At 49.3% G+C, this 15,013-nt stretch overlaps 1 protein-coding gene across 1 annotated transcript in view; it reads right to left on the bottom strand.

The window, feature by feature from the left end:
* Positions 1-11,625, bottom strand: part of UBASH3B (ubiquitin associated and SH3 domain containing B) — a 156,361-nt gene extending 144,736 nt beyond the window's left edge. Inside the window, exon 1 of the mRNA XM_054439518.2 lies at positions 11,056-11,625. Within this exon, the coding sequence (XP_054295493.1) occupies positions 11,056-11,216 (161 nt within the window). The 5' untranslated portion in view covers positions 11,217-11,625. The remainder of the gene's footprint in view (positions 1-11,055) is intronic.
* Between the last annotated feature and the right edge of the window lie 3,388 nt (positions 11,626-15,013).

Genomic DNA, 15,013 nt, shown 5'->3' with positions numbered 1-15,013 from the left:
TACTACAAATACAAAAATTAGCCAGGTGTGGTTGTGGTGCATGCCTGTAATCCCAGCTACTTAGGAAGCTGAGGCAGGAGAATCACTTGAACCCAGGAGGCGGAGGTTGCAGTAAGCTGAGATCACGACATTGCACTCCAGCCTGGGTGACATAGTGAGATTCTTTCTCAAAAAAAAAAAAAAAAAAAAAAGATTGCCATTACCAGGGGACTTGTCATGGAGAAAGTGGCTGAGGACCCTGGGCAGATCACTGTGCATCTTCGTAGGTGATTTGGGGTAATCCCCTTAACCTGGCTTGCTTCACAGGGTGTGAAGCTTAATAAGGCTTGTGGCAGAAGAGATGAGGAGAGTGAGAGAGGAGGGGAAGAGAAAGTGAAAAGAAGGGAAGAGGAGCCAGATGCATTACAGTGGAACTAGTTCTCCAGGATGGGTAAAATCTGATTAGGGAAAAAGAGGAGAAAAAAAATGAGCAACCAGGCAATTCAAGGAAAAGTTGATTCAAAACGAAACTGCAGCCGGGCGCGGTGGCTCACACCTGTAATCCCAACACTTTGGGAGGCGGAGGCGGGTGGATCACAAGGTCAGGAAATCGAGACCAGCCTGGCCAACATGGTGAAACCCCGTCTCTACTAAAAATACAAAAATTAGCTGAGTGTGGAGGTGAGTGCCTGTAATCCCAGCTACTCGGGAGGCTGAGACAGAATTGTTTGAACCCGGGAGGCGGAGGTTGCAGTGAGCCGAGATCGTGCCATTGCACTCCAGCCTGGGCCACAGGGCGAGACTCTGTCTCAAAAAAAAAAAAAAAAAACGAAACTGCAGATGCCGTGGTTGAGAACTCCAGCGACCCTGCATTGTTCCACATGTCTGTGTCTAAATAGACTGTACACAAAAGCATCCAGTGAGGCAGATTTCTTCCCAAGGTAAAGGAATAAACACTTAGGGAGCGAACGCTCTCTGTAAATGTTTTTGAAAGGAGCACCATCAATGTGGAAGTAGGATTCTAAACAATCCTGCTACCTGAATCACCGAGAAGGTTCATCCAACAAAACCTGAAAGAAATCGGAAGCATTCAGCTGCCTCTGGCCATCTGTGCAGTCGGCTTCCCCCTGGCATTTTCCAGACTGCCGTGAGAGGCTACAGCGGTGGTTCTTTCAGCTTCCCACTCTGCACGAGAACAGCCTTGGTCCTGGTGGAGTTCATTGCCACAGTTGCTTTATGTACAAGAATGTTTATGCTTCCACAGAGGCTGGGAGCACAACGGGAAGTGTCACCCAAACAGCTGGTGACTCCACAGAAGGGAAGATGTCCCTTTAATTTAAAAGGTGCCCCTGAGCAATCTATTTGCCTCAGGTGCTGGGCTCAAGGCACTACCCTCCTCTTATTTAACCAGCACTTTGGTTGTATTTTGCAAGAAAACAAATTGTTTGTTTTTGTTTTGTACCAATTTGAGAATTACACTATTGCATACTAGTAAACGGCTCCCCACCACTGTAACTGCCTCATATCTTTCTTCCTTTCCGTTTATTTACTCTCTAAAATATCAAGTCCTGAAGAGTCTTCTTTAAAGGGAGAGGAGAAGAATTTGACCATAAAGCACTGTGAAAAACAAAACAAAAACAGGAACAGAAAAGCCAAATGCTATGGAACAGAGAAGCACACCTATGAAGCAGTGAGAGCATCCTCGTGCTGTCCAAAAATACTGGTTCAGGCTGGGCGCAGGGGCTCATGCCTGTAATCCCAGCACTTGTGGGAGGCTGAGGTGAATGGATCACTTGAGCCCAGGAGTTTGAGACAAGGCCGGGCAATGTAGTGAGACCCCCCCCATCTCTACCAAAATAAAAATAACATAAATTTTAAAATTATCCAGGTGTGGTGGAGCACACCTGTAGTTCTCACTGTTCAGAAGGCTGAGGCAGGAGGATTACTGGAGCCCGTGTTCAAGGCTGCAATGAGCTAGGATCGTGCTATTGCACTGTAGCCTGGGAGACAGAGTGAAACACACACGAGCCGGGCGCAGTGGCTCACACCTGTAATCCCAGCAGGCCTCAAAAAGGCAGGCCTAGGTCAGGAAATCGAGACCATCCTGGCTAACACGGTGAAACCCCGTCTCTACTAAAAATACAAAAAAAATTAGCCGGTAGTGGCGGGCGCCTGTAGTCCCAGCTACTCGGGAGGCTGAGGCAGAAGAATGGCGTGAACCTGGGTGACGGAGCTTGCAGTGAGCCGAGATTGCGCCACTGCACTCCAGCCTGGGTGACAGAGCGAGACTCCGTCTCAAAAAAAAAAAAAAAAAAAAAAAGGCAGGCCTGCCCTCCGAGGGTCACTGTGGAGAACGTGCAGCCAGCTCAAAAGAGCAGTTGACTTCAGAGTGCCAGATGGGAAAAACCTGACATTTACCTTTTCCTCTGGAGAACTGCACAGAATTTAGCAGGGTGCTGCATGCACAGTAAGAGCTCAGACAGTTTCTGGATGTTCATCTAGGACACTTCACCATGGGCCTCACCGTCATAGATAGTAGGTGGCAAAGAGCATGACTGCAAAGTCACCAGGAAAACAGGGATGTGAGCAAGATTAAACAAGAAAAGGGATCACCTATCACATACCGAGGGCCCCGGGCAGAGGGTCCAGAGGACCGCGATCACTGCCACATCTACCCACCCATCCTCCAGGGAAAAGAGAAAAACCAGAGATTCTCCATAAGCCTTTGGGCAAATACAAAGTGGCCCCTGGGAGAATCCATCCATGAAAATGACAAAAGTGTTCAGTTCAATGAGGATCATAGTCATCTCATTCTCCTGGCAATGGCTCTGCATTCTGCTTGGCTGAGTCTGTCACCGTGCAGAGAGGATCCATTCTTGAGTGTGGTTTTTTTCTCCCCACTCTCTCTCTTAGGCTTGAGTCTGATTCCATTTGAAAGTAATCAGAAGACAACCATATGGTACCCCTTCCAGTTCCCAGCCCCTGCCATTTATTATAGTCAGCAGCTTGGGTGGTGCTCTCTCTGCCCTGGGTCTGCTTTTTCTCAGGCCCTGCACCCCTCTGGGCACTCCAGAGAGAGGGGCACAGAGAGCAGAATGCAGTTATCAGGGAGAAAGCATCCACTGGCCTCTGCCCCACCTTACTGCCTTACACCCAGAGCTCAGTGAGGAACAGAGAACCGTAAAAGTGGAAGGCGACCAAGGAACCAAACCACACAGGGAGCCATGTGGAGTAACATTGTCACTTGAGTGGCACTAATACTGACCTCATTACTGAGGGTGTACCCAATGCCAGGCGCTCTCCAGCTGTTTGCGTGGTTTGGCACCCTTCTCTCACAAAGGTCCTTCAAGGTAAGTGCTGTTATTGTCTGCATTGTACAGACAGGAAAATTGAGGCTTAGCATGTTCAGCAACTTGCCCAAGGTCAGTCAGTCCCTCAGCTGGTAAGGGGCACAGCTGGAATTCAAAGCCAGGCTGCCACAAGTTCAGACTTCTGTCTATCAGGGCAGGATGGATGGGGCAGATAATGATGGGGTCTCTCCAGCTTCTGGATGGCCAAGAAAGGAGATACCTTTACACAGGCTGATGCCTGCGGGGATTGGGGAGGCAGTGATAGTACCACCACATCATCATCAGCTGGAGCAAAGCTGGCGGGAGACACAGGATTCCCTAGGTTGGCTGCCTCTCTGAAAAGCAACGCCTTTAGCTCTGCAAATGACTGTCCACTCCCTGAAAGGGAGCTGGAGTTTGAGGCAGCTGAGGGTGGGGAGCAGGTGGTGATCAAAGCCACAGGATAAAACAGTGAGGCAGGATACTCTTCAATCTCTGTAGCACTTAATCTTCCAAACCTCAGTTTCCTCATTAAATTGTCAATGTCTGAGACTTAATAGGGATTATGTATGTGACTCTGCTTTGTAAGCTCAAACATGGTCTAAAAACAAGGTATTATTAGAAATTCTGGTGTAAGGCCAGGCGCGGTGGCTCATGCCTGTAATCCCAGCACTTTGGGACACCAAAGTGGGCGGATTGCCTGAGCTCAGGAGTTCGAGACTAGCCTGGGCAACACGGTGAAATCCTGTCTCTACTAAAATACAAAAAATTAGCTGGGCATGGTGGCGTGTGCCTGTAGTCCCAGTTACTCAGGAGGCTGAGGCAGGAGAATTGCTGAACACCGGAGGTGGAGGCTGCAGTGAGCCGGGATTGCACCACTGCACTCCAGCCTGGGAAACAGAGCAAGACTCCATCTCAAAAAAAAAAAAAAAAAAAAAGGAAAGAAAAGAAATTAGAGCGTAAGAGGGAATTTTCATAGAAGCTGTGTGCAAGGGGTTATAATTACCCTACTAGCACATCCAAATACCTGAAGGTCTACTCAGCAATTAAAAGATAAACTATTGATACATGCAGGATGAGTCTAAAAAATATGCTGAAGGAAAGAAGCCAAGTACAAGGGTATGCTCTGTATGACCTACATGCAAATCTAAGAAATGCAAACTAATGTACAGTGAAAGAAAGCAACTGGGCTGGGCGTGGTGGCTCATGCCTGTAATCCCAGCACTTTGGGAGGCTGAGGAGGGCAGATCACCTGAGGTCAGGAGTTTGAGACCAGCCTGACCAACATGGAGAAACCCTGTCTCTATTAAAAATACAAAATTAGCCAGGCGTGGTGGTGCATGCCTGTAATCCCAGCTACTCGGGAGGCTGAGGCAGGAGAATCACTTGAACCTGGGAGGCAGAGTTTGCATGCAGTGAGCCGAGATCGCACCATTGCACTCCTGCCTGGGCAACAAGAGTGAAACTCTGTCTCAAAAAAAAAAAAGAAAGAAAGAAAAGAAAAGAAAAAGTGACTGGTGGCTGCTCAGGGTTGGGGGTTGAGAGAGGACTAATGGCAAAGGGGTACAAACGAAACTTTTAGGGGCAGTGAATGTACTGTGTCCTGTAGCAGGTGATCACACAGGTACAGTTGTCAAAATGTATCAATCTTTAAATAGGGTTAGCTGATTGTACATGAGTTATAACTCAAGACAGTTTTTTTAAAAAAAGCACATCGGCTGGCCAGGCATGGTGGCTCCCACCTGTAATCCCAGCACTTTGGGAGGCCAAGGTGGGATGATCACTTGAGGTCAGGAGTTCGAGACCAGCCTGACCAACATGATAAAACTCTGTCCCTACTAAAAATACAAAATTAGCTGGGCATGATGACGCATACCCGTAATCCTAGCTACTTGGGAGGCTAAGGCAGGAGAATCACTTGACACCTAGGAGGCAGAGGTTGCAGTGAGCTGAGATCACGCCATTGCACTCCAGCTTGGGCAACAAGAGCGAAACTCTGTCTCAAAAAAAAAAAAGAAAAAAAAAGCATATCAAGGTTTTTTTTATTTGTTTGTTTGTTTGTTTGTTTTTGGAACCAGGACCTCGTGTAGCCTGGAAAGTTCAGGAGACTTGCAGTTTAGCCTGAGGCTGTTATGGCAATACAGTCCCTGCATACCAACTGTGTGACTCTAGACACGTCCTGAGCTCATCTAAGCCTCCAGTCTCATCTTAAAACAAAGCATATATTGTGTGCTTTACCTCACAAGACTGCTGTGGGGTATCTAATACACATAAGAGCAATTTTTACAGTGTACAATAACACAAATAGAAGGGTGTGTTATGTGGGTGCACAGTCACAGTAGGTAGATTAGAGACTTCCTTGCCCTGCCCACCTATAAGAGCCCTTCAGCTCCAGGTGGGTTCCAGTTTTTCCTCTTTCTGTCTATCCAAGGCTGGGAAAGCAGCTGCAGCCCCCACGCCAGAGTCAGCTACATTTCAGAGATGTTGGGTTGTCCAAGTGTTCTCAGAGGATTCAATGTCAAGTAACAGGTAAGCTGGAAAAAGCCAGGGAAACCAGATACTTTAATTCATGGGCTCCACATGCCGCTTCTCAACTCCTCATGCAGCCAGCTTGGAGCTGCTTTTATCTTTGGGCAGTGAGGCATAGCTAACACAGCTTAGTGTCCAAAGCCAAGTCAAAAGCGCTCATTCCAGCTCTTTCCTTCTGCCACTGCCTTGCTCTTTAATTTGGCATTGTTCAAATATTCTCAGTAGAAAAAATAGGACAATCCAATAATACATGTAAATCCTCGCCAGACACCTCAACCACCATCTCACCTCCTCTCCCTTCTTCCAATCCAACACAATAATGTCCCAATCACATCTTGCATCCTGATCCTATCTTTAACTTTCCCAAGTTCCTTTCTGTCTGTTATCTCATTTTGTCTTTGCAAAGCCCCGTGACACATGACAGGTCTTGCCATGCACAGAAGCTGGTGAAGATATTAAGGAAAAGGGGTTAAATAGAAGACCTAAAAGGTGCAGATGTCATTCAGAAGCTAGACCAGACCTTAGGACCTTTGACCCCTGCCACAGTGTCCTTCCCAAGACTATTATCTCTCAATCATTGGAAACATTAGAAAGCCATTTGTTGTAGACAAAGTTCTAGCCACCAGCAGCCTCAAAAAATAAAAATAAAAATAAAAACTGGTCAGGGTTGTATCAGCAAGGATTCCTCCAATTCAATTATTCAGTGACTTGCTCCAAGGCCCAGCATCAGCCCCAAGCTACAGAAGAGATGAGAGCCTGTCTCCCCAGAAACCAGAGGTCAGCAGGGGGATGTTAGTGCTCTGACATCAGGTCCGGCTATGCAAAGTGATGGCTCTGATCTGAGTCCTGTCCCATCTTTTCCGGTGTTAGGCTCAGACCCTCTCCTGGCCTGTGAGGCCTCCTCTTCCTCAGGTCTTTGCCCCCAACACATTCTTTATTTTCCTTCCAATCAACCTCACTAGCCTCAAGGAAGCTGGACCCTTATTTTTAGAACCCTTAAAACAGGGAAGTGCTAGTGGATATAGAAAAAAGGAAGCGATTGGCCATTTTGACCTTTGAAAGGTTTCCTTCCTGATGCCTCCCTAACACCTCCTTAACCTGGACTTGCACACGAGCGCACACACACACACGCACACACACACCGTGAAATCGCCACTTCTCAGTCCTTCTCCATGAGGCAAATTCTCCTATAGCAGTGTCTAAGTTGGACTGAAGTTCATATAGTGGAATGGAAAAAACCTAGCCCAGCTCCAGGGAGTAATGAGCTAGAGAGAGCACACCCTGAGGTCACCCTGCTTGAGCCAGCCCTGCAGCCCTCTGGTCCTCTTAGCTCTGTCAAGCACTTAACAAGCATGCAGTCATTAATTGCGTTCCCCTCAGAGGGCAACAGCGTGGCCCGGAGGGGACTAAGTGACTTTTGCAAGACCACAGCACAGTGCAGCCCAGAATGGGCTGGGTGGGATCCGGCCTTGCTGGCCTCAACCCTCTCTGCCAGCCCACCAAGAGCCTGGCCTGAGTGCCCCTTCTTGCTGCCGCACACCACACCACCAGACCCAGTTACACCCATAGGGGAAACTAGAGCTGTCATCCCTGGCTGCTGTCACTCTGTCAAAAGGGCCTAGAGCTGTCAGCCCTGGCTAATGTCAGTCTGTCAAAAGGGCCAGGTTTGAGACAACCATCTTACCCCTTCTTAAAGCATCACATCCAAGTCTTCTAGACCCAGGAGACCATCACTGCTCTTTGGGGCTTTGGATTTTCATTATGCTCAGCCCTCCAGGCATAAAGCTCAAGAGAGAAGCTTCTGATGAGCTAAGCCTGATGCCCTTGCTCTTTCTTCTCAACTCTCAAAAATGAAGTTCAATGCCTGTTCTCTGACGCCTCTGATGGCCCCTTTTCAAACTGGTCTAAGTTATTAGGGGGAAGGCCGACCGCATCAGCCTTTCTGGGTTGAAGCAGAGGAGGGAAGCAAGCCTGGGCAAGGAGTCCGACTAGATCAGGTGACCTCCAAGAGCTTCACTCCCTTCCAGGCAGAGAATTTAAGAAAAAGAGCAGCAAACCCAACCTCCCTCTCTCCAGGCCTACTCGTTACCTCTTTGGCAAAGAGGGGCAGTGCTAGTAGTAATATAAAAATAGCTGTGATAGGCTAAATAATGATCCCCCAAAAGACACATACATCCTAATCCCTAGAAGCTGTGAATGCCGCCTTATACGTTTTTTTTTTTAAAGGACTTTGCAGATAATGATCTTGAGATGGGGAGATTACTCTGGATTATCCAAGTGGGCCCTAAGTACAACCACATGTATCCTTATAAGAGACATGCCAAGGAAGATTGGACACAGACAGAAAACAAAGACAATTTGACCACAAACACAGTGATTGGATTGATGCAGCCACAAGCCAAAGAATGCCAGCCCCCACCAGAAGGTAGGAGAGGCAGGGAGTGGATTCCCCTAGAGCCTCCAGAGAGAGCACGGCCCTGCTGATGCCTTGATTTCAGCCCAGTGATACTGATTTTTAACTCCTGGTCTCTACAATTGTGAGAGAATAAATTTCTGCTGTTCTAAGCCATTCAGTTTGTGACAATTTGTTACAGCAGTCATAGGAAGCTAATACAGTAACTAATGCTTCATGATTGCTCACTATGTGCCAGGAACTGTTCTAAGCATTTTACCCACATTCAATCATTTGTATCCTGGCCCTACTGGCCCTAGATGGTGTGAGGCCTGGGCTGTGCAGATAGAATACCTGGGTTTGAATCTCAGCTTCACTGCTTACTGTTGTGACCTCGAGCAAGTTATGCAACCCTTCTAAACCTCAGTTGCCCAATTCATAAAATGGGCATGTGGTACCTTCCTCATTGAGTTGCTAGGAGGATAAAATGGGTAATAAAGATATAAGTACTTAGAACAGTATGGAGCAAGTATTCAATACATGTTAGCTATTAGGAGATCTCAGGGATTGAGCAAGCCAAAAATGACCCTTATGCTAATCTGTCAAGACATGGCAAGACCTCCTGGACTCAGTGCAGGAGAAAAGATGTCCCTTTAAAGCTGATTTGAATTCGAATCTCAAATATGACTGTCTGAGGAGTTAAGTATTTCTTCCCTTAATTAAGCAATTTAGGTTTTTAATGCTGGCCTCATTTCAAAACAGGCAGTAGCCTGAGACTATGCTAATTCTGCAGCATTTCCCAGCTGACTTCCCCACTCCCACCTCCAGTTTTTTTGTTTTTTGTTTTTTTTTTTTTTTTTTTTTGAGATGAAGTCTCGCTCTGTTACCCAGGCTAGACTGCAGTGGCGCGGTCTTGGCTCACTACAACCTCCACCTACCAGGCTCAAGGGATTCTCTTATCTCAGCCTCCCAAGTAGCTGGGATTACAGGTATGCACCACCCCACCCAGCTAATTTTTGTATGTTTAGTAAAGACAGGGTTTCACCATGTTGGCCATGCTGGTCTGGAACTCCTGTCCTCAAGTGATCTGGCTGCCTCAGCCTCCCAAACTGCTGGGGTTACACCCAGCCCCACCCCCAGTTTTTAAGGAGAGCTGTGCACATTGATCATCCACACTGACAACTTCACCTGAAGCATCCACACCTGACACACCCCTGCAGAACCCACATTTTCTCCCTGTAATTCTGGTATCAGGAACTGGAGCCCTAGTATTAGGAAGTCGTATTGGGACGTCAGTGGAAGGCAGAAACCATCAGTCCATTTTGCAGCCTTCTAAGGCCACTCCAATGCGTCCCAGCAGCCTGGAGAATAACAAATTCAAGGGTCTACTTTGATTAAGAGATTACAACCAAGTTAGCAAAGAATAAACAAGGTTTGCCCAGAGACAAGGGAGGGAAGACATAAAGTTATCGCCTGTAATCCCAGCACTTTGGGACACCGATGTGGGTGGATCACCTGAGGTCAGGAGTTCGAGACCAGCCTGGCCAACATGGCGGAACCCCATCTCTTCTAAAAATATAAAAATTAGCCGGGCGTGGTGGCGCATGTCTATGGTCTCAGCTACTCGGGAGGCTAAGGTGGGAGAATCGCTTGAACCCGGGAGGCGGAGGTTACAGAGGTTGCGTCACCGCACTCTAGCCTGGCGACACAGCAAGGCTCCGTCTCAAAAAATAAATAAATAAATAAAGTTATCACCTGAAAAAAAAATGTGAGAAGGGAAAAAAATAAAAAGGACTTTCATATACTTGGCCCTCACTGATAAAGTTTGGCCAGCTCTCCTGTTCAGGTGATGTAATTCAAAGATGAAAGAAGCTGCGCCCAGTCCGGACCCCAGGCCTTGTGTCCCCACCTAAGAAATCTGCACGCCAGGGATTAACCAGGGGAGAAGGGCCTGGCCGCTGGGCCTTGGCTTCCTCTTAGGCAGAGTTCCAGCCCCTTAGACTTGAGCCGACCGGCTTGAGACAACTCCGGCCGCCGCCGCCCTATGCTGGCAAACAGGCCTCTCCCCAGCAGGCTCCAGGGGCAGCCACCTGCGCTCTCTCTGCCCTCCCCTACCCCACGCTCCTAGAGGAAGGATGAAGAACAGCTCCCCCTCCTTACTCTCAGGCACCCACAGATTTCTGAGCTGCCGTCACCACTGACGAGAACCCAGGTCCCCTGGAGGGATCGCTTCTCCTTCTGATTCCATCCTCCCCATCAATGAACACGCAGCAACACCCACGCTCCCGCTCCTCCTACTCCAGGGGGAGACCGAACCCGAGAGCGACATCCGGAGCTGGAAGCCGCTGCAACGGGGGCGCCGGCCTCCCTGCCCCGCAGTCTCTCGCCCTTTCCCAGACACCGGAGGATCCCAGACCAGCCCAGTATTCCAGACGGAGAGGGTGCCCAAGTCCTCCGCAGGGCCCCGCCCCCTAGGCGCTCGGCGCTGGAGACCTAGGGGAGCGCGTGAGAGAAACGCTGAGCTCCACCCGGGTGGGGCGGAGGCTGGGCACTGTACCCGAGACTCGAACCCCGCGCCCTCGTCCCCCAGCTTTAGGCATCCCATGGCGAGCCCTGGCCCAACGCCCCCGCGCCGCGTCTTCCCCGGCACCCCCGCCCGGAGCCGAGTCCCGGGTTGCCAGAGCTCCCATCCTGCCCCCAACAGGTCTCGGGCAGCGGGGAGCGCGCTGCCTGTCCCGCAGGCGCTGGGAGGCGAGCCGGAGCGAAGCCGAGGGCCGGCCGCGCGCGCGGGAGGGGTCGCCGAGGGCTGCGAGCCCGGCCACTTACGCGCGGGCTCTGGGGAACCCCATGGAGAGGAGCACGTCCAGCGCGGATCCGTGCTTGATGGTGCCGGGGCGCTGTTGGCGGTTCCTCCGGGGGGTGACTTTGCTGTACAGCTCCTCTCTCGCAGCCATGCCGAGCGGACTGGGGTGGCCGTACTGAGCCATGGCTCAGCGGCCAGCCATCGCCAGGGAAGGAGCCCGAGCCGGATGGTCCGGGAAGGAGGAGGGAGTCGGGCTGGGCCAGGGGAGGGGGCTCGGGGACCCAGAGCCAAGCAGGAGGCGGCGGCGGCGGAGGCGGCGCTCCGAGCTTCCCCAGTGTCGAGACTCTGACGCTTCCTGGTGAGGCCACAGGAGCCAGAACGCCGGCAAGCAGCCGCTGCGGGACGAGCCTCAGCCACTCGGGCCCCCGGCTGCCCCCAGCGCTGCGCCTGCAGTAGCCCTGTCTCCTCCGCCCCCTTCCCTCTCCTCGCCTAGCAGTCCGGGAATTTGCAATGAGTAATTTTTGAATGGATCAAAAAGGAAAAGGAGCCCTGTGGGCTGGCCCTGACTTGCCTGTACCCGGGCCCCGCCCCTCTCTTAAAGCGGCCGCGCTGTCCGAGGCTGCTCCGTGCGGGCAAGAGCTGTAGTCGCGCTACTTGGAGGCGGAGGATCCCAACCTTATGGGCTGCTTGTGTGCTTCACCTCCCGAGAGTCATCCCCGGCCCCAGCCCTCTCCTTGGCTGGCATACCCGCCCAGCTGGGCCTCAAGACAGCAGATCAACCCATTTCAAGTTGCATGTGGTTCTAGATGCGGTTATTAATGGAAATCGGGTGAACTGATGGATGATACTAATGGGCCAGAAGGCCAAGCCATAAGGCCTGGGTAAAAGGTTTTGCTTCTCAAAGATCCTGCAAAACCCAAAGGGTTGTTAGGACCATCGGAGGCTGAGTTCCTAATCAGTCGGCCGAGTGGCTGCACTAAAGACCTACTGCGCTCTACAAGGTTATGGTCAGTGACTGAATAGTGCCTTCCCGGTGGGGCAGAGGGGGTGGGGAGCAGGACCTCAGGTTCTCAGAGCTGGCAGGACCTGGGAGGGGACAAGAAAAGAGGGACAGGGTAGAAAGAAGAGGGAAGGGAAAAAGAAAGGAGGAAGGAGGAGGAGAAGAAGGAAGGGCTAGGAGGGTAGAGGAAGAAGGAACAGAGAAAAAGACACTTCCTAATTATAAGAGATGTTCAAAAGGGAATGGGCTTATTTCATTAGGGAGTGGATATCCTGTCAATAAAAGGATTCAAAGAAGGACTGAATCACCACTGCACAATAATAAGTGAATTGTATCATAGGTTGGACAAAACTACTCCCACTGCAAAGATGGCGGAAGTCACAACCATATTGATGCCCCACACCCCACCTGGTGAATTTGGCTGGGGGATGCTAACCCTCTTTCATTTGGAAACAAAGTCATTGTCTCCAGTCAGGGACAAGGGTCCCACTTGCTATAATGAAAGAGGCAATAAGTAAACCCTAACTGATAGTCTTTTTTGGGTAATAATAATAATAAAACCTAACATTTATTGGGCTCTTGTGCCAGTCATCGTGCTAATCGTAATGAATGAATTAACTCATTGAATTTTTACACTGACCCTAGGAGTGTGTTTAATCATTATCCCAGTTTTATAGATGAGAAAACTCAGCTCAGAGAGGTTGGGAAGATCATAGAGCTGGTAAGTGTGTAGCTAGAGCACCTGTATCCACTGCGGTGCCTTAGACAAGTTACTTCTCCTCTCTACAGCCTAATTTCCTCATTTGTATGGACCGTGGCAACCTAACCTTGCACACACTGGGTTTTCCAGAAATGTCAGTCCGGGCCTGTCCCTGGTTGGAATATGGGGGAGGGATGGTGACCTGCACCCGTGGAGTGGCTTTTTGAGGTTGCTTTATAAGGCCTCTAAAGGTTTTACCAGGGGAAATGATACAGCGTAACTCCCTGAGTCCGGAATTGGTTTCCTAAAGAATAGCCAGTAGTGTTTGGAAGCAGGGAGATAAGACTGATGGAGCTTAAGCAACAATATGCATTAATTCTGCCTCCTGCTGTGAGGGAAAATTAATGCTTCCTGGGTAGGAGCTTCTTCCAGAGCAAAGGGGATATCCTGGAGACCTTGCAGAATGCTGTTCCAGGGCATGGAGCAAAAAGACAAGACTGGGCTGGCAACCCCATACCTAGTATTAGCCTCCTTGGATGTGTTCAGTAAAACATGCTGGATTTTACCCAGTATTCTGAATTGTTTCCAAATGCCTGGGCTGAAAGTCAAATGATCTGGATCTTAGTCAAGAGATAATAATGTATGTGAAAGCGCTTTGTAAACCATAAAGCGCTATATAAATGATAACTCAAATTTATTGAGTACTTACTATATGCTGGTATTGTTCTTTGCTTCTTACATATGTGACTCAAACAATTCCTTGACAAGACTATAAACTAGGAACTACTTTACAAATGAAGGTGCTGAGACAGAGGTCAAGTATCTTCTCCAAGGTCACATGGCTAGTAAATGGCAGAGCCAAGATTTGAACTCTTAACATTTGGCCAAACAACTACTTACGACCATTGTTATGATGATAAAAGGACACCAGCCTTTAAGATAGTTTTTTGACTCCACCTACGCCCCTTGACATAGAATTGCTGGATCTCTGTTTCTCCAGAAAAATTGAATTAATTCTCTTTCTCCCTGCCTTTAGGCAAACTGTAAGATAAAGGAAATGATGCATATAAAAATAGTTTTAGGTAGACTGGAAAAAGCACTATGGAAAACTAGGCACCTGAGATGCAAACTGTTTGTGTCTGGGACACTTTTACAGAAATCCCAGCTTGGCTTCCTCACTTGTCTTCAGTTCAGTGCCAACCCCTATTTTATTTAGGACTCCTGCCATTTGTTCTGCACTGGGTTGGGGGGCTGGCAATTCAGATGCATTGTGCTTTAATTGTGTTGATGTTGAAAAGCTAGGAAAAGCTTCATAAATGTCTACATTGTTCTATTACAAAGAGAGAAGGGGGGGCTGGGTGCGGTGGCTCACCCCTGTAATCTCAGCACTTTGGGAGGCTGAGGTGGGCGGATCACAAGGTCAAGAGATCGAGACCATCCTGGCCAACATGGTGAAACCCCATCTCTACTAAAAATACAAAAATTAGCTGGGCGTGGTGGCGCGTGCCTGTAGTCCCAGCTACTCGGGAGGCTGAGGCAGGAGAATCGCTTGAACCCAGAAGGCGGAGGTTGCAGTGAGCTGAGATCACACCATTGCACTCCAGCCTGGCAACAGAGCAAGGCTCCATCTCAAAATAAAGAATAAATAAATAAATAAATAGAAGAGAAACGACTATTCATCTGGCAGTATATCTTACAGTGGCCAAAAGAGGTGAGATGAGAGTAGGGGTCTTGCACAGGGACAGAGCTGACACATCAGCATGAAGCTCTTCCCTCAGAAGCGAAAGCAAGTTGACATGTCCCCGTGTGTGGTCATGTCAGAATCCACTCTGGACCACAAAGCTCTCTTTGTTCATGTGAGCATGTTTAACCCTCCCTTATTGGCCCCTGCCACATTTTTGCTATGGTACATCCTCTCAGATGGCCAGAGGGAGACCCAGGATGGGCCCAGTTGGCTGCACTCATAATATCTGAAGCATGTCCTATGTCTTCTCCTTCTCCTTCACTCTGTCCTTGAGGAGCAGTCAAGTAGTAACAAGAAGAACATGCAGTAGGTCTGTAATCCTAGCACTTTGGGAGGCCAAGGCAGGTGGGCGGATTGCTTGAGCTCAGGAGTTGGAGACCAACCTCGGCAAAATGGTGAACCCCATCTTAATTAAAAATATAAAAATTAGCCCAGCATGGTGATGCTTGCCTGTAGTTCCAGCTGCTTTGGGGGCTGAGGCAGGAGGATTGCTTGAACTTGGGAGGTCGAGGTTGTAGTGAGCCAAGCCGAGATGGC

Source organism: Pongo pygmaeus, chromosome 9 (assembly GCF_028885625.2).
Source record: "Pongo pygmaeus isolate AG05252 chromosome 9, NHGRI_mPonPyg2-v2.0_pri, whole genome shotgun sequence".
NCBI lineage: Eukaryota > Metazoa > Chordata > Mammalia > Primates > Hominidae > Pongo > Pongo pygmaeus.
The sequence above is the reverse complement of the archived record's forward strand: the minus strand, read 5'-3'. Positions and strand labels throughout refer to the sequence as shown.